At 49.8% G+C, this 26604-nt stretch overlaps 2 protein-coding genes across 2 annotated transcripts in view; one reads left to right on the top strand and one right to left on the bottom strand.

Annotated features, from left to right (window-relative positions):
• The window catches only part of LOC130490731 (chromobox protein homolog 2-like), a 122406-nt gene that overhangs the window by 13828 nt on the left and 81974 nt on the right, over positions 1 to 26604 (bottom strand). The gene's annotated exons all lie outside the window — the stretch shown is intronic.
• On the top strand, positions 7746 to 13780 carry CBX4 (chromobox 4). The gene is made up of 5 exons (XM_056864532.1): positions 7746 to 7814; positions 7919 to 7962; positions 8845 to 8910; positions 11020 to 11086; positions 12279 to 13780. The coding sequence occupies exons 1-5, from the start codon at positions 7746 to 7748 to the stop codon at positions 13647 to 13649; spliced, it is 1617 nt and encodes a 538-aa protein (XP_056720510.1). The 3' UTR covers positions 13650 to 13780.

Genomic DNA, 26604 nt, shown 5'->3' with positions numbered 1-26604 from the left:
AATTAATTGAGAAAGATGCTCTCAACAAATGCACAGAGGGCTAAGCAGCATGTATATACCAGGGTCTACTCAGCTTTTGTGCTTATCATCAGAATGAGTTGACAGATATGGTCGCCCTGGGGCAGATTCAAGCACAGCATGCTATAAGAACAAGGGTGGACATTCAGTTACTCCTAATCTGCACAAGTCCTTATATCCACATTCCCTCCATGCTGTGTGTGTGTGTAAAGTGCTGTCAAGTCGACTTATGACAACCCTGTAGGGTTTTCATGGCAAATTATGTTCAGAAGTGGTCTGCCATTGTCTGCCTCCATGTCACAACCCTGGAATTCCTTGGTGGTCTCCCATCCAAGTACTAACCAGGGCTGATCCTGCTTAGCTTCTGAGCTCTGATGAGACCAGGCTAGCCTGGGCCGTCCAGGTCAGGCCCCCTCCATCTTAGTGCCCCAAAATCTTTCCAGTTCTAGACAGAATCCTTCTCTATTAATCTGTTTCTCTAGATCTGTCCAAGACCAGTTAGTGTCTATTTGCTTAGAAACGTTTCTTTTCTTCATCCTTGCTATCCTATCCACTCTTGCTTGGAACTTCCAGAGTATGTCTCTTTGAAAGACTGAAGATGGGTGGTGTTTGCCACAGAGACATGGCTGTGTCTCAGTGGCAGAACTGCTGCCATCCTACAGACCCAAATAAACCAACTATATTCTGAGGCCCCACAAACTCTGGAAATTCCTTTGGGCAGCAAGTGTGTTGTGGTACACACCGTGGTTTTTGTGGCATTCTGAGAACCTTCAATAGCTTTGAAGAACTTGTGGTACTTTTTTTAACTGTACAAGTAATTTGCTAAACTACCTCAGTCAAAGGAATGATGTTAGCAGACTGCAAAGGACCCCCAGATTCGTACTTCAGTCACCTATGTGGCTGCTGTGGTGAGATGATACCAGCTTTAGCTCTCCCCTTGTACTGTCTTGAGGCAACTTGAAAACTTCCCCCTGAATACAAGATCCTTTCTGTTTCACTCAACCCAGACTCCACCGTCTTCAAAGCAATCTCAAAGACCTTGATAACTGTGCTCCTTTGTCCAACTGCTTACAAATCAGTGTGGGGGCCTTTTATAGCACAAAGGAGTTCTTTTTCTTCCATGAATGTTTTCTTGTTGGTGTCATCTGTTTTATTTTACTTGCTACTTTTTAATTAAAAAAAGCCACTTTAATGTGAATGTCATTTGTGCCAGGAGTTTGCTTTCTTTGATTCCTACTTCAATTTCCCGCCCCCCCCCAAAAGAGATTATTAGACTGCAATCCTATATAAGCGCCACTGAACATAGTGGGGCTTACTTGTGAGTAGACATGCTTAAGACTGTGCTTTTAAACATGGATATAGATTGTCAGAGTATCTTTTCCAGTTTGTGCTCTGCTAGGAATGTACCAAATGGCAATAGCGCTCTATAAGAGCAATTTGGGACAAACCCATTGTTGTTTTTTACTCAGGGCTTCACATAGAAGCACATTTATGCTGCTCAGGTCCTTCCATTATGTGTCTGCTCCATTATTTTCACATGTTCAATATCAATGGTTTGCTTTTCCCATATATTCCCACATTTATAATTCTATCACACTTATAGATGACTTAGTTGAAGGAAGATTATTTAGAGGATGTCAACAATTCTATTTTAATTATATCAATTAATTCTATTTTAATTATATTAATTATATATGTTAACTTTCTGGGGTAATTAGCAAGACAGTTAGAAAAACCCGGCAAAGTTGTATTAATTAACACGCACACCTATATAATCATCTTCATAGCCTTTTCTACCACCTGCAGTTGGGTTTCCCTACCTTGTGATAAGTGATTCAGAAAATTAATTAATAAAATTAAATGCATAGGTGCAGAACTACTGGATTTGCTCTGGATAAGCTGAAAGGTTGCCTAAGGCCAATTCAATAACTGCTCTGTATTCACAAATGCTTTCAGACATCTAATGTAACCCCCAGGCCAGAGCACAGCGGAAGCTACGGACTTGAAGTGATTCTGGGATACCTGAAAATACCACTGTTTGAATAGCCTTGAGAATTCAAAGCTATGACCTACAGCTAAAGCAAAGAGAGGTGTTCCCAGATCAGGGAGAATTTGGGGCAGGAAGGTGGATTTGAGCATTTGCAAAGCATTTCGGCAATAAGCAAAGGGGAAAGGCAATCCCTTTTGTTTCCCCCACACAGATTGTAGGGGATCAGTAATGGTATCTCCTGGGGAGATGACCTCTTTTGGAGACTTGGGTGACCTTCCAAATAAGTGTCGGCATTGCCCGAAAGAGAATCCATTTGGGGCTTCTGAACCTTTGCTGGGGAAGTTTCGGGCCTGAATCCCTCCTGGCACCATGGCTGCGAGGATGTGCGCGAATCCCCTTCACGGAATCGCGTCCCCTTGGAGGAGACGCCCGGCGTAAAGCTGTCCTCGGGGCTCGCTTGGCTCTGGTCCTTTCAGACATGCAGCCGGACCCGGGGCCCCCTTGATATTGCAGCCCCAGGGCCATGGGGGAGCCGCTTTCCGCTGTGCCGTCGGGCGGTTCCCTCCCGCCTCCCGGGGAGAGGCCTCGTTGTTCCCGGGCCAGGCGCGGCTTCCAGACGGGATCGGCCAGGGCATCGATTGGCAGCCCTTCCGCTGGATCGCGCCCCGCGGGCTGCCGCCCAGGGGATCGCGGAACCCTTTGCGCTCCGGAGGGAGGCTCCGTTCCGAGCGACACCGCGGGGGATGGCGGGGGGGGTTTCCCCTATCCTTGGCCTCTTGAAGGCATTTTGGAGGCGGTCATCCCAGGCCCAGCTCCGAGAGCCGGCAGCCCGGGATCGCTCCTGAACCCCAGCAGGGAGCGCAGGGGGAGATTTCGGAGGGCGAGGCGCAGTCCCGCGGTTGGAATGGACCGGAGGCTCGTTGGCCAGCAGCTCCCGACTTCTCTCCTGGAGTTTGCGCGGGGTAGGGCTTCTTTGGGACCAGTCCTTGGTGGGCTGCAGGCTGGGATGACCAGCTGCCCTCCCAGACGGCGAGCGGGCGGAGCGTCCGGTGCCGTTAAGGCACCGGACGCTCCGCCCGCTCGCCGTCTGGGAGGGCAGCTGGTCATCCCAGCCTGCAGCCCACCAAGGACTGGTCCCAAAGAAGTTCGGTGGGACTGCACGGGGGCCAAGCGGTCGCAGACCGCAGCTCCCACCTGGAGGGCTGGCGGGCTTTCCCCTCTCCCCTCCCGTAAGAAAACGGAACATATAAACCAATCGTCGAAACTCTAATTTTTCATTCCAGCTGAATACCCAGCCTCATTCCGATTTCAAGTTCCCGCTCGTCCGGTGTCACTTCCTCCAAAGTAAGCCCGTTGATTTCAGCGGAGTAGTGATTCCGAAATCAGTCGTGGAGCCTGACGGCCGACGGGGTGCCCAGAGAAGCGGATCGCTCGCCCAGGCGCCTTAAAAGCACTTATCCTGATAACGTCCCCCTATGGAGGATTTCGGATGAAGGCATCTGTGGGACCCTCGAAGTCTCTGGCTCGCCTGGGACCATCGAAGCCGGCGCCTGCAATACTCTGCGGGGTACTTGGAAGTAAGAGCCACTGAAATCAGTGGGACTCGCATTCGGGAAGATGCCACGGGGATTATCGCCTTGCAAAGCGACTCAACGCGGCGTAGGAACCGGTAAAAAGCGAATGTTCCCTACTCCCGGGTCACAGCTCGGAAAGATGCCTCGGACTGCTTACCCCGGAGTAATTCGAATGAAATGAATGGAGCTTTCCGGTCCCCGTCGAACGGTCGGCGAGGGTGTGTGGGTATGTGTGTGTCCGTCCCTTTGTGACGTCACGATGCCCTTTTAAGGACATCGGGCCAGGCTACTATTTGCTGACCTGGACATAAGTAGGTAAATGGGGGGCTGGGGGTCGAACAGCTGTTGGCAATGCTCATCCCCCCAGGCCGCTTGCTTGAGCGCAGGGTTGCCCCCTTCACCTGGGGCGGCGATCTGTCGGAACGCGGCTGCCTCTCCTGGTCTTTTGTTTCCCTAAATGCTAATTAGCCGCTTGGTTACGGAGCCCGCCCCGCCCCAGGACAGGCAGGCTGATGCGGCTAGGAGGGAAGAAGGGGGTTTCCCAGTGAGAGGGGTGGGGGTGGGGGTGGGGGGGTTGCCGGGAAGAGGCACGTTTTGGATTAGGAGACGTCGTGTATGCCAGTGGAAGAAAGCTGGAAGGGACGCCGGCCAAGTGCCTTCCCCGTTGGGCAGTCCGTGTCCCAGGCCCTTTACCCACGGGAGGTTTTGCCTTGGGTTTGCCCCTCTCTAGATGCGCATTTTCCCCATCCGAATCCGCAGAACTCAACAATAAGCCCCCGTGCAGAGTTTGGAGAATCTGGCTGGGGGAAACGTGCATCTCGAGAGCGGCAGATCCAAATCCTCCCGGGCAGAAATGGCCCATGTTGGCTCAGAGACCCCCGGGGCCGGAGCTGGCGTCTGCCCCTCTCGGAGCGGCACGGAAGGCGCCGTGACTTTCCCGGTCCCCGCAGCGCTCGGGCCTCCTCCCTGCCAGCCGGCTCCGAAAAGCGCCCAGCCCTCCCTGCCTCTCCACGTGGCGACCCCGCTCCGGATGACGGGGGTGGGCGCCCGGAGCGCGGCTCTCCCTGCCTCCCACGCACCTTTGGGACGCGATGGGGAGGGCGGGAAGCCCGCGCCCACCGGGCCTCCCGCCCCGAGCAGGAGGGAGACTCCCTCGGGGCGCGGCCGCCTCCCGTCGCTTGCCCGGGGCGGATCCGATTCCAACGCCGCCCGGCGGCGAGAAGGCAACTGGGGCGAGGGCAAAGGAAGGGCAGCGGGGAGCCGAGGGCTCTAAACGGCCCCAAACTCCCTCCGAAAGGGCCCCGCTTCGTGTTCTTCTCCCAAGAGCAGATCCGATAGCGACGCAACACAGGCGATGCCACGTATGCATATTAAAGAGCACCTAATCCGGATTATTTACTTCCAACCCCCCTCCCCCCCCACACACACACCCATGTAGTCGCCACAGTCAAGAGGCTTAAAGAGTGTTAAGATGGTTGGTTTCTTGAACGGGGAAGGGTCAATTTTAATCTGCCATATTTATGCTCACCGAAGCAAGAAATGTTGGTTGTTTCGGATTAAAGTCGAACACACGGGGGTAATTTGGTCTATGCGACCCGGGCAACCCGTCCAGATAATCGGAGCGCTGTTCACTCACATGGACCAAACCCCCATCCCGAGTAGGTTTGGACCAGTGAAGCGCACTGGTTCGAGTAGGCCGGGGGTTGCATTCTCAGGGATCTAAACGTTCATTTGTTGGTTTAGGGCACCAGCCCTGCTGCCGGCCAGCCGCCCCCGCTCCCCCCCCCCCAGCTGCCCCCCGCCCCGGCCAGGTTGAAGGTTTCTTGGTTTGAAGCCAGCCGCATTAATTTCCAGCAAACGTCGGTAGGCGGCGCGCTTCTGGGCAGCTGGGCAAAGATCAGGCTGCTTCTAAAACCCAAGGTAGCCTCATTCAGAAGGCGGGGGAGGGAGAGAAAATTAGGGTTATAAACCACAGTTCTAAAGGCCCGCCTTCCTTTGAACCAAAGGGTGTTGATGACAAATAACGAAGAACGATCTAGGCTCAGTAGCCTTTCCACGGTGCTGAATGCCGGTAAGATCTCTTTTTGCAGAAAATGCGCCCTCGCCCTCTATCCAAACGCCTCTGAAGAGCAGCCGCCTTTCTAGAGGATTCCTTTTGCCAATGCAGATTTAGGATCGCGAGAAGCTGCACCTCCTTGGCTACCCCCACCCCCGCCCATCACTTTAGTGCCAGCGCGTCATCCGCGCTCGAGATTTCAGCAAAATCTCCCGCAATTGGTTACTACTACGAGGTAAGGAGGATCCCTTTGGCAAATCCGCGTAGGTCCGTCTCCGCACTGGGTGCCTAGAACTGTAATGCGTGGACCAATGACTCAGCATCCCACCCTTGCTTCACTTGGCCCTTTCCGATCCCACTCCGGAAAGACGGCTCCCAAATGAGCGCTGCTCCGACTCCGAATGGGCGTCGAAGAGTCCTTCCAGCCCTGACCGTTAGCGCTCAAATGGACCATCCGGTTGAGGAGCAGGTTCTTGCCTAAGCAAAGATGCTGCGAGGTACCAGCCAGGCCATGGGGTGTGTGTGGCTGGGCACAGCTGCCCCTTGTCTTCTCCAGGCCGGAGGTTCCCTTCACACAGAACCCACTAGAAATCCCCAGAGGTGTCATTCAGTTGTGCTCCCCACGGAGAGCAGGGAACTGTCCAGCCTCTTCCCGATGGTTTGGCTCGGATTGCCCCGGAATAACGAGGCTGTGTCCCGCTCCCGCAGGACTTTCCCTTCTCCGCCCGCCACTTGCTTCCCCCCCAGGGCAAAGGCGTCAGCTGCCCTTGCCACGGGGATCATCTCCTCTGGCGTCGTTGCTTGGGCTACCTTGCACACTGGAAGGGGCGGCAGCAGCTCCCTGCCCCCCGGTCTCCCCTGAGCTCCGTTTCCTTTCCCGGGAGGTCCCGATTCCTGCGCTGATCAACCGCTAGTCGGGATCCACAGTCTCCACCCCGCCCGTCTCGGGCGCTCGTCGCGCTCGTCGCCTTCCGTTCCCCTTTCTCCCCAGACGACTTGGATTACATGTCGCCCGGAGGGTCGAGGCTCTTCAGGCGCTTGCCCCCGCCAGGCTGGCATCAGCGCCGTTCTCCATCTTGCTCTCCCCTGCCACTCGACTGCCATAGCGGATGCCACCCAGAGTAGCTCCGGCTTCCCATTGCCCCATCCTTTTCAGCTTCTGGCGTTATGGGTATAGGATTAACTGCAGGGGCAGAACCCCCACCCCCCGCAAAAACACACACGCGCGCACACACAGCAGGGAAGCCCTGCGAAAAGAAAAGCCTGAGTCGGTTTCGTGACAATTTAGCAGCAATAATTTTCGAGGATCTCGGGGCGGACTTTGCAAAAGGGGATCCAAGTGCAAATCCCGCCAGCTTCCAGGCATTCGCAGAGCAGAAACGGGCTGCTTCTTCTTCCCACGCCCCACCGGACCTTTCCCCCTTCCTCCCAACCTCGACCCCGCCGGCCCCCCTCCGGCCGCCGCCTCCCTTTGGATCCCAACCCCTCCTCCGGGTTTGGGGAGGTCCCGGGCCGCGCATCCATTGCCATAGGAGACGAGGTCTGTCCGCGTCCTCTTCTTTGCCAGCCCACCCCACCGCCCCTTCTTGGGGAGACGCCGGGCCGCGACCCGCGATGGCCAACTCGGGCTCCTGGGCTGGGGGGGTGGGCGGGAGGGAGGGCCGCGGGCCGGGCTCGAACCTGCCCGGCCCGTGTCGGCATCGGGCGCGGCGTTGCCGTCCCGGAGGGCGGCCCTTTGGGCGGGGCGCTGCCCACCCCTCGCAGAGGGTCGCCGGCGGAGCAGCGGGGCCGGCCGGCCATTGCCCCCACCCCACCCCCCTCTACCGCCTGCAAGGGGGGCCAAGCCGTCTCCGTCGTCCAAGCTCCCCCGCCCCCCCCAACCTGCCCCCCTCCCCCGTTCCCCGCCCCCGCCCGAGCTCAGCCAATCCTCTCGTTGACAGGCGGACAGGCCCCGCCCCCGCTGACGTCCCGGGCAGGATTTGCATGAGCTGCGCTGCTGCAGGGGGCTGGAGCGCAGTCGGCTGGCGAGGCGAGGCGAGGGCGGGCAGCGCGGACTGCCTGACAGGCGACGGAGCCCCCCCGGACCCCCACCCAGCCACCCCCCACCATGGAGCTGCCTGCCGTGGGCGAGCACGTCTTCGCCGTGGAGAGCATCGAGAAGAAGCGCATCCGGAAGGTGAGGGGGGCAGGAGAGGGGGGGCTGCTGGCGGGGGCAGGGGGGGGCAGGCAGATCTGCCTGGAGACGGACGCTTTCTTCCCCCCATCTCGTCTCTTTCGCAGGGCCGAGTGGAGTACCTCGTCAAATGGAGAGGGTGGTCCTCCAAGTAAGTCCCGGGGAAGGGGGCAGGGGCGGAGGGGGGGGGAGGGAGGGAGCCCCCCCCAGCTGGTCTGCAACTCCGCTCGCTCCCCCCCGCCGACCCTCTCGCTGCTGGCTCCGGCAGCGCCGCGGCTCCCTTGATGGTTGGGGCGGGCGCCTGACTTGGGGAGGGGGCTGCGGAATAGGCGGCGAAGGGGGAGGTGGCGGCGGGGGGGGAGGGGGGGAGGCCGGGCGGCGGGGCGCGGATGTGCCGCCGCTGCAGAAAATGGCTCCTTCCCCTCGGAAAGCGGGCTCCATGTTGCAGAAGCCAGCAGCAACCCAGAGAGCAGCGCGGGAGGGGGAGGGAAGCCGAGGGCCCATCGCCCCCCCCCGCCCCCCCCGCCCCGCCCGCCCGGGTCTGGCACGAAGAGAGCGGGGCCGGGGCGGCGCTGTCACCCGGCCGGCTGCCCTGCAGGCGGGGAGGCGGCCGTGGGGGTCCCCCCGACGGCCCCTCCGTCCTCCGGCGGGCTCGAAGGGGCCGGGCGTGCGCTGGTGGCGGGGGGGCAGGGGGGGGCGGGATGACAGAGCCCTGGCGGCGAGGGGGAGGGAGGCGGGGCGGGCTGGACGCGGAGGAGGGGGGGTCCGGCTCCCCGATGGGGTGGGGGGGCGACCCTGCCGCCCTCCCCCCGCGGCGAGCCTGGCATTCCTCCGGAATCCTCCCCGCGCCAAAGCGGCCGGGCGCCTCTGCTCGCCCTGCTCGGGCTCCGACGGCCCCCCGTCCGTTCAGGGGCGGAAGGCTCTCGGAACAGCTCGGTGCACGTGTGTGCGTGCGTGCGCGTGTGTGTGGCGGGGCGGCGGGGGGGGGACAACCCCTGCAAGCGAGCAATGCCCCCTTCTTTTCTTTTGCAAGGTACAACACGTGGGAACCGGAGGAGAACATCCTGGACCCCCGGCTGCTGATCGCCTTCCAAAACCGGTGAGAGCCTGGCGCGGGGCGGGGGCTCCCGGACCCAGCCCCGGCCGGCCCGGCGGGAGCCCTTTGGCCGCGCCGCTGCAGCCCCCGGCCCCGGCGGGGAGGCTGGCGCAGCCGGCCCGCCGCCGTGCGGAACTCCGCTTTAACCCCTTCGCCGCTGCAGCGCAGGGACTTCCTCTCCGGCGCCCAGCGGCCTGCTGCGTTGCAAGGTGGCTGCCGCCAGCCTTCGCCGTTGCAAACCCAGCTTCCCCCCCCCCCCCGGCCCTGCTGCCTGCAGCGTCGTGGCTCAAATCAGGCCGCGCACCTCGGGCTGTGGGGAGACCAGGTGGGAGAGATGCTCTCTGCCCGGCCTGACGCTGGCATCCTGGTGGGGCCTCTTCCCAACCGGCTGCGTTGTCGATCCCACTGCAGCCCCTTGGGTTCTGGCCTTGCAAAGTGCCTCATGCTGTGGGTGGGGGTAGAGGAGAGGAGGACCCTTCCAGAGACCTCTGAGGGCTTGAATCAGAATGCCGTGGCAGGGCACATCTGGCCAGCTCTCCAGGAGGGAAACTGCGCCTGGCCGGGCACCTTGGATGAGATCCAGAACGTCATTCCTGGGCTGCTGTGCAAGCCGGTCTCCCCTTGTCTTGGGTGAACGGCCTTTGAAGTGGCTGGGGAGGGGAGGGGAGGCGAGGCTCCCCTTCTGTGAATCCTAATGAGGTGATTAGCATCCAGTGCTGCTCCTGCTTTCCTTCAGGCCTTGTGGCTCCCACCTCCCTTGTACTGTATGGCCTGCCTGCTGCTGCTGGTTACCAAAACACTCCAGCATGGGGTGTGTAGGGTGGGGAGGAGCATGCCCAGGGTTCTCTGGGATCTCAGATAGGCTGGCACACACCAAATGTGTTTGCTGGCTATTTCTCAAGGTCTCGGGGCGACTGTTTGTTTCTGTCCTGCCAGTTGACTCCTTTGTTTGCAGTTGTTTGATTCTGTACTCCTAGTAGCCCTTTGGAGAGAAGTGGGAAAGCCCTGGCTTAGAAGGAATGCCTCGAGGGGAGTGTGAGGTTGAGTGCTAGCATGACAGTTTAGCCCAGGTTATTTGTATCCCAGTTTCTTACCTGAAAGTGCATCCCTCCCACTGATTTTAGGGCAGACGCTTCACAGAGAGACCCTAAGCATGGAAACATGACCAGTGAAGTTTTAGAGGGCATATTAGGAAGTGTGTCCTGTTGAACTTGATAGGTTTTACTTCCAAGTAACTGGAACAGCTTGTGTGGGGTACAATGGGTAAATATTCAGTCCTTGTCAGTTTGCGCATCAAAGTGAAACTGAATTTTCTCAAACCAGTCTGAAGTAATAGGTTTCAGGGTAGCTTGCACTGAGCATTTTAATGTCTTGTGCTGTTGCAAAAGTTAGAAACACCAGATGGTCTGAAAAGCTACTGCTTTGCAGCTAGAAAAACTCTTAATTCCCAGGAACTTGAAGTACTTTTTTTCTTCCAATTTGACTATGAACTTTTAGATCTTCATAGGGATCTTGATGATTTCTTGCAGAGGGCACTTTCATGTACAATGCTGAAAACATCTGTGTGTGTGGGGGGGGGTCATGTGTCTGCTATTGCTATGTTTATACTCACTGGTATGTACACTTAGTTCAAAAGCCATGCTCCTCTATCTTGTCTTAACATTCATGCACGTAAAGCATGGGAGGTCCAGAGTTGCTTTTGGTGGTGGTGTGAGAATGTTCGTGATTGCAGTTGAGTATCCATGGATTTCAGGCTGCTATATATGAATAAGTCTGGCAGAGGTGTAGGGAAATGATACTTGCTGACTTGCATGATTTCCTGCAGCCTCATGTTTTTTCTTCTTTTGCCTTTAATGCTGCAGGTCTCTCCCCCTCTTCTAGTAGTTGTGCAGCCTGATCCTTGGCATGGTTGCTGAGAAGTGGTTCCCGCTACTTTCAGTGGGCTTACTCCTCCTCTGTAACTACAGCCTCTCGACCATATGTTCATCCTGAACTAGAATGATGAAGGCCATCTCTCTCCCCTGCCCCAATCTCTAGTGTGCTGTTGAAACAGAAGGCTTCCTAATTATATCAATATTGATTTTTTTTAAAAAAATGTTCATATTTCTTCAGGGAAAGGCAGGAGCAACTGATGGGATACCGCAAGCGAGGACCAAAGCCGAAGCCTCTGGTTGTTCAGGTGAATCTTCTCAGTCCTTCTGTTGTTCCTTTCGTTTAATGAAGCTGAAACAATAAACAGTAACTGCTGAACAGGCTGATAACAAAAGCTGTATTATTGGTGGTGTTTTGTGCATGTGAGTTAATTTATAAGTATCCCCTTCCTTGTTAAGTGCCTTTCCCTGGGGAGGAGAGTTTCATCTTGGTTTCATCATGCTCGGGGAGAGAATGTGTACACCGCATACACAAATCCATTGTTAATTCTGAATGCCAGAGGAAGCCCCGCCCACCTTCTCTCCTGCAACCAACCAGCTGTGGCTTCCTAGGGCTTCTTGCCAACACAGAAAAAACGTGCAGTTTACTTTGATAACTGCACAGGGGATGGGGATGGCACCTTGGATTTCCATGATTCAAACCACTTTATCCAAAGGAGACGGCTTCTTGGATGCTTTACAGGAGCATAAGATAGCTGACTTTAATTCATCATCTCTTCCTCTGGCTACCAGTTCTTGGCTCTGTTGTGGAGATTAACAATCTATGATGCTTGTGGCTTGTCAAGAAGTAGGTAACCAGAGACAAACAATGTTTTTTTTAGCATTTTTGGTTGCAGATTAGCTATGCGTGCACTGGTCGGAATCTCATTGATGGGGAGAAAACTGGAATATGAATATTTTAAACCAATTAAATAAATGGCTTGCTTCTTTAGTTGTCCCCATGTATTTCTTTTTTTAAATTCTTCCAGTTTTGTGTGTGTTCAAAATTTGAGTAGAGTGAAAGGATTTGTCATCTCCTTTAATTTCAGCCAGTGTGTGAGGGCCCATAGCTCAGAGGCAGAGCATCTGCTTTGCATGACAAAAGTCCCAGATTCAATCCCCAGCATCTCCAGTTAAAAGCATCAGGTAGTAGATGATGTGAAAGACCTCTGATCCTGGGGAGCTGAGATGCTGTCAGCGAGAGTAGACAATGCTGACCTTGATAGACCAATGGTCTGACTATGTATAAGGCCACTTAATGTATTCATGTATAGCTTAGTCGCTTAGGGGAGAGATTAGGCAAGGACTTGGCATTCAGAGCATCCCTGCATGACATAAAATTTTGGGGGTTTTATAGCATGTGGTTCCATTTTTTTTAATAGTCCCAATAAGAGATACCAACCTTTTTCCCCTCTTGCTGGTCCTTAATGGATGCCTTTCCTTTCCCCTCTCCCTTTGTAGTTGCCCTCCTTCGCACGCCGCTCTAATGTCCTCAATGGCCTTCAGGACCCTGCTATGGAGAACAGGTCTAAGCTGGACCTCAGCAGTTCTGGGAAAAGCCAGCAGCATCAGTATGAGCTGAACAGCAAGAAGCACCACCAGTACCAGCCCAATGGCAAAGACAGCTCCATAAAGCATCAGTCACACAGCAAAGGGAAGTACTACTACCAGCTGAATAGCAAGAAGCACCACCACTACCAGCCCGATCCCAAGATGTACGAGCCTCATTACCAGCCAGGCGGAAAGGAGCTACAGCAAGGGCAAGCCTGCTTTGATCACAGCAAAAGCTCCTTGATGTCTCATTCAGACAAGTGGTCCCACGGTGCAGCCAAAAGCTTGCTGAACCCAGTGAAGAACCTGAGCAGTACAGAAGGAAAGAACGGGGCAGAGAAGAACCTGTCTAGCGGCACAGGGCCGCCGCTTCCACCACCCCGGGATGGCGGGGCCAGCAATGGCATTGGGGGCAAAATGAAGATTGTCAAGAATAAGAACAAGAATGGCCGTATTGTGATTGTCATGAGCAAGTACATGGAGAATGGCATGCAGGCCGTGAAGATCAAGTCCGGAGAGCCACCCAAGAAGCGAGTGGCTGAGGACAGGATTACTAAGAAAGGGACCGAGGACAGGCAGGAGTCCTGGAAAAAGCATGGGGAGGAGAGATGGCTGACCTGTGATCCCAAGGGGAAATCTGGGACTAAGGCAAGCCAGGTCCCTACCGAGGGTGGAAACAGTCCCCAAATGACTGCTTCACCAGGCAAAGAACCTCCTGTTGCTGAGCCACAGCCCCTACAGCTTACCACCAAGCCAAACGTAGTCCCGTGGTCCTTGGAATCTAGTCAGCAAGAGCACAGCCCTGCCACGATGGGAGTGAACCTCTCCTCCAGCTGCAGTGGATCCCGGAAACGCTGCCTTTCGGAGCCCCACGGGGACAAGGAGACTGGAAAGAAACGCCTCACTTCCCGGAGCATCAGTACTCCCACCTGCTTAAGCCCTTCTGTCCCTGAGAGACCCGAACCCCCTGCCTTGCCTGCCTCCCAGCCAGAGGTCATCCTGCTGGACTCGGACTTAGACGAGCCCATAGACTTGCGGTGTGTCAAGGCTCGGGGGGACAGTGAGACCGGCCTGGTGCAGGTGAAGCCAGAAACCGTGTTGCCCCCAGCAGACAAGCCTGTGCCAGAGCCTCAGAAGCAGGTGGAACAGTTTGAGGCTGAGGCAGAGGAAGAAGACGAGGAGCCCGTGCCCGAGTTCAAACCTTTCTTTGGGAATATAATAATTACAGATGTGACAGCAAACTGCCTGACTGTGACCTTCAAAGAATATGTAACAGTGTGAGGAGGCTCTGGCACAGGCGCTTGGCACTCTCCCTTGGCAGCCTGGCACATGACCCCTCTTCTAAGGTATTGTTCTGCGCAGAGTAACTATATGGTACGGTGTATAGGGCTGGTCCTAGTGAGATCAGACGCCTCCTGACCCGGAAGAAGAGCAGGTGGGCACAGAGTTTCGGCTACGCTACAGTGTGGCCTTCTCGACTGGTTGGTTCCTGCGGTGCCATCTCTGCCCTGGGGGGGTGTTCTTGGGCATTGGGGGGTGGTGACGGTGGTGGCTTCCCAGTTAACACACGGGAGAGTTACATAGTATTATATTTTAACAGTGCTAACTTGTCAAGTGGTTCTTGCTCCCGTTTGTATGTGGTGTTGCTGAAAATGTATTGTTTGAGCTGAAAGCGGGCCTCCCTGGGCGGGCCATGCTAATATATTTATTTGTAGGTATTTATATAATGAAATATAAAAAATAAATCCTAGATTTATGGAGTTTCCTAGATCGCCATATTATATATATATATAATTATATAAAATACATATATTATATATATATAAACTATATCGAATATTTTCTGTTCTTCCTTTTTTGAAAAAAAAGCTACTTGTGGTTTTGTTTTCCTTGCCCTTTCTTTTCACAAAACTGCAGGACCGTCCCTTCCTCTGGTATATATTTTTTGATACTGTCAACACATGTTTTTTTCAATGTGCAAAAAAAAAAAATCATTATCTAAAGCTAAACAAGCTATTATAGAAACTGCTGCTACTAGAAGTGTCTAAACTATAAGCTTCCATTATTATTAATTGCTTGAATGTAAATATTAAATGGAGATGTTAAAAGTGCATTTGATGTTCTGCAGCTAGCCTAGGTCTGGGTTATGAAGACCTGCTGTAAAGTGGTGGGGGCTGACGGCCCACCTGTTGGTCTTTTGAGGGTTGTATCGCTGAGGAAGGAAAAGTGTGTCATGCAATCATTGCAAAGGACTATAAACCTTTCCAAAAACAACAGGAAGTTTTGAGTGCCTTTGTTGCAACTTTGGTGTCTCTTGGATCCTGCTGTTGTGCCGTGTGGTCTAAGCATGTTGTTGTTCTGACTCTCCTGTCTTCATTAGTAGGGTTATTTCAATGTCATTCTTCTCTGGTGCTGAGAGCTCGATCATCTCTAAGGTCCCCCCCCCAAAAGGAAGCACTGCAGTTTCTAATACTTAAATGGAGTGGAGTAGGCGATTCCACACTTTATTTATTTATATTTTTAGTCCTTCCTCCAAGGAGGTCAGGGCAGTATGTATTCTCCCCTTCTGTGCCATTCTCCCAGTAGCCATGGGAAGTAAGTTAGGCTAAGCCAAAATGACCAGCCAAAGGTCATCCACTGTGTTTCATGGCTGAGGCAGGATTCAAATCCAGGCATCTCTTATTCCTCCAACCACTTCACAAGCTTGGTCACCGAATTGTTTCATATGTAACAGAATGGAAAATAAATTTTACAGAGGCTTCAGCACCCAATCGCTAGATTCCACATCCAATCTTTAAATCCTTTGTTTTAAAGAGGAGAGGCATGACTTAAGGAATCCTACTCTGAAGTGTGGTAGAGAATGTTGCAAAGTCAGTGGTCTGTGTCTACTTGCTGAGGAAACTACCAGGAAGTGAGGTCGCTGCCAGGTCAGTATTCCCAAAGGAAAACACTGTAGAGCTGTAGCCATGGATGTCAATTGACCGTACTGTTTTGTGGCACTGTGAATTCTAAGAAGCTGTGATATTCCTAGAAATAAAGGATGTCCCTTAGAAACTATGCTGGCTCTGCTGGGAAATGTCTTGAGTAGAATCGGTGTTTGGGTTGTGAGGTCCCAGGTGCCCCACGGCTGTTGCTCTGAGCTTTAAAAAGTGATGGATACACACAAAATACATACAAATCGGAACTGTGCTCAGGCTGTCCTGGTGAAGTTTTGCAGCCACTGGACTAATGTTGCCCATCCTTGTGCTATAAGGAAAAAGGCACCTTCTGAGGCCTCGGTACCGTTGAATGAATGACGAATCCATGGACACTTGGAGTGTAGTTATAGTTTATAGTTCTGCTCAGAAGTGGGAATTGCTGGTCCTTTCAAGATTCTAGTTCATTGTTCTTGTATCTTGAGTTACTAGATGGTTTTGGCGGGCTTTCTCTGCTACGTGTGCAAATTTCCCCTTTTATTTAGTCAAAAACACAGATAGTTTAATAACAGCCGAATCCTAGCACACTTATTTCAGAGTAAGCCTCACTGAACTCATGTACTTGGTTCTTCATAAACTGACATAGGATTGGGCTGCATGTTTTTACTCTTGCCAGAACCTTTTTGAAGAAGGAACTGAGAGCTGAAGTGATGTCACAGAATTGAACTATAGTGGAGTTAAAGCTGTGCGAAGTCAGCATCTATTATAAAGAATACAGATGTTGGAGGATAGAATCTAAAATCAACAGGATGGCAATACAGATGCAATCAGTGGCTTAGTCTGGTTTATGGAATGCATCACATCTCTTTCCCCACCTCCCAAAAAAACCCCAGCCCTGATAGCTATATTTTCCCCCAAATAAACTTATGTTAACTCTTCCTTTTAAAATCTGGTTTCTTCTTCTATCAGACTTCTTACCAAATATGAACCAATTATACTGTTGGAAATACAATGTTGCATTGGGGCTGCTGCAATAAATGTGTCTTTGCATTTTAGGTTACAGTTTAGTTTCTTCCCATGAAAAACTGTAAAGCTTTTTAGAAAGAACAAGTTTGAGAAATTTTATTCTTTGAATGAAAATGCTGTCCCTGCCCTCATCCACATGAATCTGTACATTGATGCCTTTGTTAATGGCAGGAAAAAGATTGGTTCAGCTTTTGAATCTCTAGCAGAATGTAGGGTCCCCCGCCCCCCAAGTTTTGTTTTAAAAACATGCAGTCTCTTCCCCTTCAGTAAGCAAAGAGGATTTTTGTCAACTGCCCTTAAAGGTAAAGGTAGTCCCCTGTGCAAGCACCATGGCGTGACGTCACATCCCAATGCTTACTAGGCAGATTATGTTTACGGGGTGGTTTGCCTTCCCCAGTTGTCTACACTTTATCTCCAGCAAGCTGGGTACTCATTTTACTGACCTCAGAAGGATGGAAGGCTGAGTCGACCTTCAGCAGGCTACCTGAAACCAATTTCCATCAGGATCAAACTCAGGTCTTGAGCAGAACGTTTGACTGCGGTACAGCAGCTTACCACTCTGTGCCACGGGGCTCCTTTCAACTGCCCTTACCCCCCAACAAAACAAGGTGTGAGGAGAACGTATACTGTGGGTTTAAGCAGACTGTACTGCCTTATGGCATTAAGCCAAAAGTGTTCTGGGTAACAAACGAACGAGTCTGGGACCGTTGCAACGTGGTTGTGCTTTTAAAAATCTTTTGTGTCGGATCAAAGAACAACAACTTACCAAGAAATAATACACCGCAACTTGGAGACCAACTGTGTATGCGTTTACTCTGAAGTAAGCGCCATTGAGTTCAGTGGGGCTTACTTCTTTCTAAGTAAGCCTGCCCAGTTGTTACAGCCTGGGTCCTCATAGCTCAGGCACTAAATAATAATATTTATTGGTGCAGTCAATCAGACCAGTAAAAACTATACAAATGCTCAGGCACTGAGCCACACTTCCTGTATCACAAACATGTCAGTGGTTATGAGATGAATCTTCCTGTTTCTCTAGTAACCTTAATTATATTTAATAACTTTAATCATTGGTGGCTTGCAGTTTGCATTATCACCACTATATTAAAAAACAACTTAATTGCAACTTGTTTCTTGCTCTTGCCAAGCCCATTGCTTCTGTTGGACTCCCCTCCCCCCGCCGCTCTTCTTCCTCTCTACTCTTCTCTAACCACTACCCTGAAAACAGAAGCAGCTGAAGCATTAGGCTTTTTGGCAGAGCATCTGTGGGTGTTTTGAGGAAAGCCATTTCCTGCCAGCTAGATCTTGCTCTGAAAATCTATGCAAGTAACTGGCAGCTTGATCAGGTGCAGCAGATTTAGTGAGCGGCTGATCTAGCCTTAGGCTAAACGGATGGGGCTCATCCATTCTTCAAATAGTGAGGAAAGCAGCGGTACTTTTAGTGCATAATGTTTGCCACAGAACTTTTCTGAGTAGTAGTTGGAGTTTAGTGACACCCCCCCCCCCAGGAGTGTCATGCAGTATGTCTAGCAAACAGCTTATATAATTCAATTCTTAATGTGTAGACCCCAAAAAGCCGGTAGCTACATTGGGCCACATCAAAACCATATAAGACCAACATTCATTTCCCGTGTACTGTCTATGCAATGGATGTGGCAGATCAGATGGTCAATGGTAGGCCTTGTTGGATCTCATCTAGAACATAGAATGGATTGAGAACAGCAGGGTCACTTAGAGGTGAAGCTGGTGTCATCTGGATAGGCAGTGAGAACTTGAGTGGCACGTTTGATTTCACTCTTCTTTTAATAAGCTCAGAGCAGTTGACTGGGATTTGTAGATGGTCTTCTAATCCAGGGACCAACCAACCTGAGGCCTGCTCAGTTTCACCACTCTTTCACACACACCCCAATGTGAAATCATGTCATTTGATCAGTTCTTGCAACCAGGAGGCAATTTTGTAAGTGTTCATGTGGCAATGTTGTGATGCATCATGCAGTCCCATTGTGGACACAGCCTTAATTTGTACGTGTTCACTCTGCTAAAAGGGAGGTTGAGTTTTGATTTCTTAAATAGCTTTTCACAAGGAAAGTGTTCTGATGTTGAAATTAGCATGCGAGCAGTGATCAAGAGTCCTCAGTGTGCTTTTTCACACATGCAGAAACGGCTCATGGAAGGTCTTAGAGATGAGATCGGTCACTTTTCCTCCCATGGCAGCTGACACATGTCACAAGACCAGTGCAGGGAACCCCTTCTGCCCACACCCTTATTGGGTGGGAAAGTTTCTCACAGGGATCAGGCAGACAGGCATAATTCAGTTCCTTGGATGGCATGCAGTACTGTGTGTTAACTTGTGTGTACTGTGTGTAGATGGGTAAAGAACTGCAAACCCTCAGAGCTTGCTTTGGGCAAGCAGTTTGGCTTGATGAAATGCATAGGCTGCTTTATCTAAATAGCTCAAAGCCAATGTATAGCACATACATTCAAAGAAATAAGTGAACATGTAACCGTTGCCTCTCAATTGCCTAGCCATGCCCAAACTTAGCAGCCAGGCTGCCATGTGCTTAAAGGATAAACATGTTTTTCATGTATCGTACAAATCAACCCACGATGCTTATGTTGGGTTTCTACGACATGTGGCATTGCCTCATATGGGTGTGGGATCTTCTCCCCATTACACCCCTCCCCAGTTGTGTGATGTAAATAGAACTAGATGCCAAGAGCATTCCTTCTTGGTTTCTGGCTCTCTTTCCTGGTATTTCCTCTCTTCTTCCCAAAGGAAAATAGTGGATGATCTGTCCAAATGCATTTCCGGTACAAATGTTTGCACAACACCTATGACAGAAGGTTAGAATGTTGGGGGGTGGTTCATTATCAACCTTTTAATATCCAAAATATAAGCTGTGTTTTTTTAATAATTACCCCCCTCTGACAAATGTCTTAAAATTATCAACGGTCATAATGAATGTATTGACTGGCGGCGATTGGAGAACTGAGGAAAGAGTGCTCCCTGCCCCTCCTATCATGTGACAATTAGGGGGGAAGCCGTTAGGCTTGGTCACGTATGGAGCTGACTAGTCGTCTTTGTGGCTGGCCTGCACAAGCGCAGTACCCATGTGTGCCTGCACAGAAGACCACTCGACTAACAACAGTTACAGGTAAGTGCAACACTGTTTTTCCAGGTTCGCCATCTACCTTTGGTTTTGCTCCTGTTCCTTTAACAGCATTTGAATGGTGGAACTTCAGTAGGGAAAACTTTTCCTAGCATAGAGGTAATAGGCAGTGCATCACCTGTTGGTGTTAAAGGTGCAGGAGCAGCAGGGCTGTAGAATAGCAGGCGATCCTTTTGTCATTCCTTGATTTTTCATATGTGGCTACCTCTGCCAATTGCCTTTCAATATTAACAGTATTGGAGCTGGTGTTAACTTGTTGGTTGGCACTGGCTTGGAAATTTGAGCTTCATGTCTTTAGGGTCACCAGCATGCCTGGAGAAAAATGTCTTGTGCCTTTAATAGAGGTTTAATGTGTGGAAATCAGCAATTGAAGCTTTCCATGGCATGGAGGTAAATCACATCCCACTGTTAAAGGGACAGGACATGTCTCCAGGCAGTTGGCAACCTTGTGTGTCTTAGAGACCTGGCAATACAAAAGCACCTGGGCCACCATTTCTAATCTGAGTCACTTGGGTAAGTCACAAATTTTGTTTTCCTTGCATTAAACTTGTATTAGCAGATTTCAACACAAAATGCACAACTGTGATATACAAACTTTCACCTCATTTGTGAACTCAAGGTACCCTGGCCAGTTTGCCAGACTGTGTGACTCAGATTCAGTCTATCACTTTGCAAATGTGTCCATAAAATGTGGCCCAACTACACATTACATTTTCATCTGTGGTTATTTTAAGAGATGGGTTTGTTTTCCAAAATACTGCCTCTGGGACTGCTTTCTCAAAAAGATTAAAATGGTGTCTGTGTGTGGGGGGAAGCTTTAAGCCATAACGTCCCTGCCATTTTCTCACCAGTAAAAGCCATTACTGAGCTGCTCTTAGCCCTACTGGGGGGGGGGGGACACACAGTACCTCTAAGCTTTCTGCAGCAGGGGCTTAAAAGCAGCTGGCTTTTCCCTGTGAGAAAATGGGGGTTAAGGGAAAACAGAGAACATTTCACTGCCCCCCTCCCATTCTCCTACTTCCAGAGGCTGTATTTGCCAAAGGTGAAAATAAGTTGTTTGAAATAAATATGGAAGTCACTGTAATGTGTCGTTGACCATGGACTCAGTTATTCTGTGCTCCCTTCCATGGCTCAACAGGATTGAGCAAAACAGCTGTTTAAGAACAATCTTTCTGAATCAAGAGAAGTGCTGGGCCCTAATAAAGCCAAATGAAGGGGCCTAAATACATTACCTGGGATGGGAGGGTGAGAGGAATTGGCTGCATTCAGATAACTTAAATATGAGTGTGTGTAATGTTTGCACAATTCTAGGTTTGTATTCCAGTCCTTCTTCGCTCTTTTATTTAGCTTTTTTCCAAAAGGTGCCAAACAAAAACCATAGGAGAGAATGTTCTTACAACACTTTCAGTTGGTGCTGCTGTTGGTACCCCTCCATGGCCAACTGCACTTGCCCCAATCTCTTCATCTTTATGTTAGGGGTACAGGGCCTGTTTTCTCCTTTAGAACTGACTGCTGGGAAGGTCAGCAGCCAAGCTGCACTGATGATGGAGATCTGAAACTGAAAACAGAGCAAAAACAATTGCAGTAGACGTTCTCTTTATGATGTGGTTTCAGTGTTACACAAAAATTTAGCTAAGTTCTATTTTTCTATAACCTGCTGCCACAAGCAGAGTCTGCTACCTGCAGAACCTTTCATTCTAAGGATGGGCTCAACTGCTTTGCTAGAGGGTTCCTGGCCAATCAAGAATAAAGGAGACACCGGCAAGGGGGAGAAAAGATTATATTCGCAAATGTGGGCATAAATGAACAGAGTTGTGTCATTGTCTGAGACAGCAACAGTTGCCTTTTGGCAGAAGCAGGGCCAAGAAAACATCAAAGCCAAGCAAATATTCTTAAAGGTTACGGCGAGCAGAAGAGAAAGGCGGGGCTATAAATCTGCATCAAATTTCCAGTCTGGCTTGATTTCGGCCAAGAGAAACCTCTTCCTGTCGAACGCTGGTTGTCACAGGTGAGTGCCAATAAACAATTGCACATCCGTATGCCAAAGGGGAAGAACAGAAGGGACACGAAGGAGTGTGTGTGTGGGGGGGTAGCATTCTTTTTGTTTCACAGGTAAGTCAACATAGGTCACTGCAAACTGGAGACTATTGTTTTCTACTAGAGTATCTTTTTTTCTTTGAAAGAAGGGTATTTTAATGTGCTTCTAGATGTTATGAAAACATATAGCTAGGTTTCGTCTGTTGATTTCAATGCACCGTAGGCATGTCTAAAAACTTTCTTGAGTGCACCTCATGAGTATATTTCAGAATGGCTCAAGCCTTAAAAAAAAAAAAAGGAGAGATCTGCAGTGGGCCATCTGACCTCCCCCCGCCCCACACTACAAGAGACCTGGCCTTTCTGCAGCAAGAATGCATCATGTTGTCCTTTTTGGGATTCTTAAGCCACCCTGCGCACAGCAGCAAGGTGTGATTGGGGGGGAATAAAGGTAGTATTGGTTTGAAAGCATTCAAGGGCAACAGTTTGACCTTGATGGATACATATGGCATCCATGGCTATGATACTTGTCAATGGTCCTTAGATTACCCTATTTTTACTTGTTCTTAAGAGCCAGTCCTGGCTCCCAGGTGGGTGACAGTTCTGTGTATATAAAATGAGAACTGTACTGATGTAGTGGTTAGGAGCGGTGGACTCTAATCTGGTGAACTGGATTGGTTTCCCCACTCCTCCACATGAAGCCAGCTGTGTGAACTTGGGCTAGTCACAGTTCTCTTAAAGCTCTCTCAGCCCCACCTACATCACAGGGTGTCTGTTATGGGGAAGGGAAAAGAAGGTGATTGTAAGCCGATTTGAGTCTCTCGTAAGTGGTAGAGAAAGTCGGCATATAGAAACCAACTCTTCTTCTTTTTCATCTTCTTCATCCATTTTGCTTGGTTGTTTTGAGAATAAATGGGATAATCATTTTAGCCAAGTGCACAGCTGCTCTATATTATAGTCTGGAAAATGACCTGGGAGTTTTAGCCTAAGGAAGCGTGGTAGGCGTGGAAAATGCCCCTTGTTTTGGAGTTCTAGTTTTGTGAAATATGTCACAGAATCATAGAGTTGGAAGGGACCACCAGGGTCATCTAGTCCAACTCCCGGCACAATGCAGGAAATTCACAACTACCTACCTCCCACATTAAAACCAAGATTCTATTCACAATATATTAGCAAACTCAATGCTGTCTTTTAAATTATTGACCCTAATCCAGCAAAAGAGAATAGGAATAAGGAAACAGGAACAGAGTTTATCAGATTTATATAGAATGATGGGAATGACACAATGACATAAATGGCATTTGTATAGCAAATGGGAAAATATTTACAAAGAAATATGTACCATCATGGCTAAGGTGTTCCTATATAACTCCACCAAGGCTAAAAGTTAAACTGGTGCTGGATAACATCCCAGATTTCTCATCTTGGTTCTTTTCTTCTAGCCAAATTCTTTTTAAAAAATTGAGCTTCAATCTGGGGAGCCCAGTGGCAGACATTTTAAATGCTCTCTTATACTTTCATAAATAGGGGAAATGTTCACAGACATACTAAGTGGGCTCAAGAGCGCCTCGGGCTCCTGTAAGGAGCTTGTGTTTGCCCAGTTGACTATTTGGTGACTTTGCTTTCCTCTTTGGACATCTCGTTCCAATATCTGCTTGTTGCCACGCGGCATGCCAAGCTGTTATTCAAGAAGTTGCAAGCCCTCAGCCTCCTTGGGCTCACAGAACAAGTTTTCTTTCTGGAGCCTGACTAGTGAGTGTTGATACGGGACAAAATTGCCCTTATGCACAAGCAGAAGTGCCTTTTTCTCTCACATAATGGGAGGGGAAGGGATTTTTCCAGTTTCCCCTCTCCTATGCAAGACCCCGTGCCATATTCCATGTGGTCCCCCAGCCTTTTTGTCCTGCACTTGGTTGTTGTGTATGCAGGTTCCAGAAGGAGGGAATGAGATGGGGAAGCCAACATTGTAAATGTGGATCATGGGATTTAACCTATGACCTTGAGGAAGGTCTAGAACCTCAAAGCAAAAGTCAGTTGGATTGACTCATCTCTGCTAGAGATTCTTCCTCTCAATCTATGTCAATGGTTGATATAGATATTTTCACTTCCTTGCTCTCCACTTGTGGACTAGTTATCACTATGAAATAAGTATATCATCAGTGCTGATATGAACATGCATGATATGCATGTAAAGCAGAAGACACTTCTGCCACCTTCTTCTTTCAGAGTTCCAAGCTATTCTAAAACCAGTTTCATTAATTTAACTGTTGGGCATATTCATTAGAAGTCTTAAGCAGGAGCAGTCTGTGTGTTTTGGTTCTCTCAATGATTATTGTAGCCTGATCCTAAACTCTAGGAGGCAAATCCCCTTCAGTTTAGTGGGACTTAATTGGTAATATGGGACTTAGGCTTGACTCCCTTCCATCAAGTTTTCTTCCACAAGAGCAAGACTTCCTTCAATAAAGGAAGACTTTCCTTCATCACATGAAGCCTTTCTCCATCAGAAAAAGTAATTCCCTGTTAGAGGAAGTCTTTTCCCTTGAAGGAAAACTTAGTCATAGGATCCAATTGAGCTGACGAAAGTTAGAGGATCCAACGCTATATCTTCATTAGCTGACAACTCTGAGAATTCAGACATCCTGGTAATCTTGAACCTGTTTGTTGCAACATGGGTTAAAAGCCTCAGACCACAAACTGATTGGTACCAGCTGATCCACAAGCAATTTGATGCCCAGCCCCTATATCTAGGTGGAAAAGACCACTAAACCCACCAAAAAACACAGTAAATACAGCAGCCCATACTTGACAAATGGGTGGTGGAGAAAATAATGTATAACTTGAATCCAGGACCAAAATGTTGAGAGGAAGAGGTGCTGAGATCAACTGGCCCTGTAGCAAGAGGAACAAGTAAACTGTGATTCCTGGGCAGAAAAAAAGAGTGTTTACTACAAACAGTTCGATAACTGAAATATTTTGATGACAAACTAACTAACCAGCAGAGATTCAAGTGATGACCTTTATCCTAGCAGGACTGCAGTTTAGAGGCAGTGACAGCTTGCGCTAACAGATAGTGAAATCTCAAGAAAGCAGAGATACTGGCCCTTCCAAGCTGCTGGCCTTAAAAGTCACTTCCAAGAGTTCAAAGCACTTCCCACCAGCAGATCATTTTTTTGTTGTAACCCTTCCAACAATCCTGTCAACCAGAATTGCAAATGACATATGGTAGTGGGAGGGCTGAGGCTGTGGGAAAGCAGCTGGCCTTAGGCTGCCTAATACGTTCACGATCAAAGACACCTGAAGCAGGGACTTATTTATTCCAGTGCTCATTCTCTTAGCCATTACACACCTAGACTCCTGTCCAGAGTATTAAGATGCTCCTTTACCCTACTGCTCAACTTTGGACAATCTTGGTCATTTCAAGACTGCATCGTGTTGATAAGCCATCTATTATTCATATTTTGGATCCATAACTGTGTCAGCCCTGGCACATGATAAGGGTTTGCACAGCCAAGCCTACACTCAACAGAATTTTTTGAACACTGCGGTTTTAGAGATGGGCAGCTATGTTAGTCATTAGCAGAAAACTAAAATGGGTCCAATGGCACCTTAAAGACCCCCCCCCCCAAAGAGAAATTTCAACATAAGCTTTTGAGAGTCAGATCCCACTACACCATTTATGCATTTAACAGAGTGAGCACTGACTCATGAGAACCTATGCTAGAATGCATCTTATAGTGTATTACTGCTCTCTTACATTTCTGGTCTGATGAATCAGTGAAAAGCCCCCTTCTTCAAATAGCTTCCCTATAGCTTGACGTGGATCTTGGAATACAACAATTCACAGCCAGATATAAGCACATGATAGTCAAGATATAGTTTAGCGCAGGGGTCCCCAACCTATTTGAGCCTGAGGGCAAATTTGGAATTCTGGCACAGCATGGTGAGTGCAGCAACAAAATGGCTGCCTGAGGAGGCTGAGCCAGCCACAGGATGATCACGATAGCTTTACTTCAGTAACACAGTACAGACCCGTGTGCTGTGGTGGCACCTGCAGCTAATGCAACATTTTTAAAAATCTGCATAGTCAGAATCCTTGCTGGGCAAAACCCCTTCCCGGACCTGCCCATTTCCAAATACACTTGATGGATGCCACAAAAGGTGTCAGCAGGCACCATATTGGGGACTCCTGGTTTAAAGCCTCTGATTATGAAAGGTCTCTAAATACTAATACATGCACATAGGTAAGGTAAAGGTCCCCTGTGCAAGCACTGGGTCATTCCTGACCCATGGGTGACGTCACATCCTGACGTTTTCTAGGCAGACTTTGTATATGGAGTGATTTGCCAGTGCCTTCCCCAGTCATCTTCCCTTTACCCCCAGCAAGCTGGGTACTCATTTGACCGACCTCGGAAGGATGGAAGGCTGAGTCAACCTTGAGCCGGCTACCTGAAACCAACTTCTGTTGGGATCGAACTCAGGTCGTGAGCAGAACTTTTGACTGCAGTACTGCAGCTTAACACTCTGCACCACGGGGCTCTTACAATACACACACATACACAAGCACTAAACATTGCCATTTTGGTTAAGTGTATGGGGCCTCTTGAACTTGCCATGTTTTAGGCCCTCAGTATGTCTTAAACCGGCCCTGTGTCCCAGTGCAATGCTCTTGGTTCTTTGTACTGCAGAACAGAGCAATTTTTCTGTCCCTCGTCTATCAAGGCCTAATGCATGTGCAGCTAAATTATTTTCCTGATGACCATTCTATACTGTAAAAAAATGGCACTAGAAAAAAAGGAAGGAAGAGAGATCAGTGTAGTTCTATAAACCCATGTTGCAGGACACTGCTCTGGTCCACCATCACAAAGGAAATGGTTGTAAATAGGTTGACGAAATAATAGCTTCAGTACAATGAGCAGTGAAGCATCTGAGCAAGATCTGGAGCTGGATGAGTTTGAATATTGGTTTCTCAAAGTCCAAGACTCGATGAATCGTGGTCTTTAGTAAGTTGGGGGAATTGAAGGGATGCTAGATTTGAAATGTGTGTGTAGTTTCATGTACCACCACCGAACTAATATGCTCCTTCTCATACAAAAG

This window comes from Euleptes europaea, chromosome 1 (genome assembly GCF_029931775.1).
Source record: "Euleptes europaea isolate rEulEur1 chromosome 1, rEulEur1.hap1, whole genome shotgun sequence".
In the NCBI taxonomy this organism is placed as follows: Eukaryota; Metazoa; Chordata; class Lepidosauria; order Squamata; family Sphaerodactylidae; genus Euleptes; species Euleptes europaea.
This window is presented reverse-complemented; position numbering and strand designations above follow the sequence as displayed.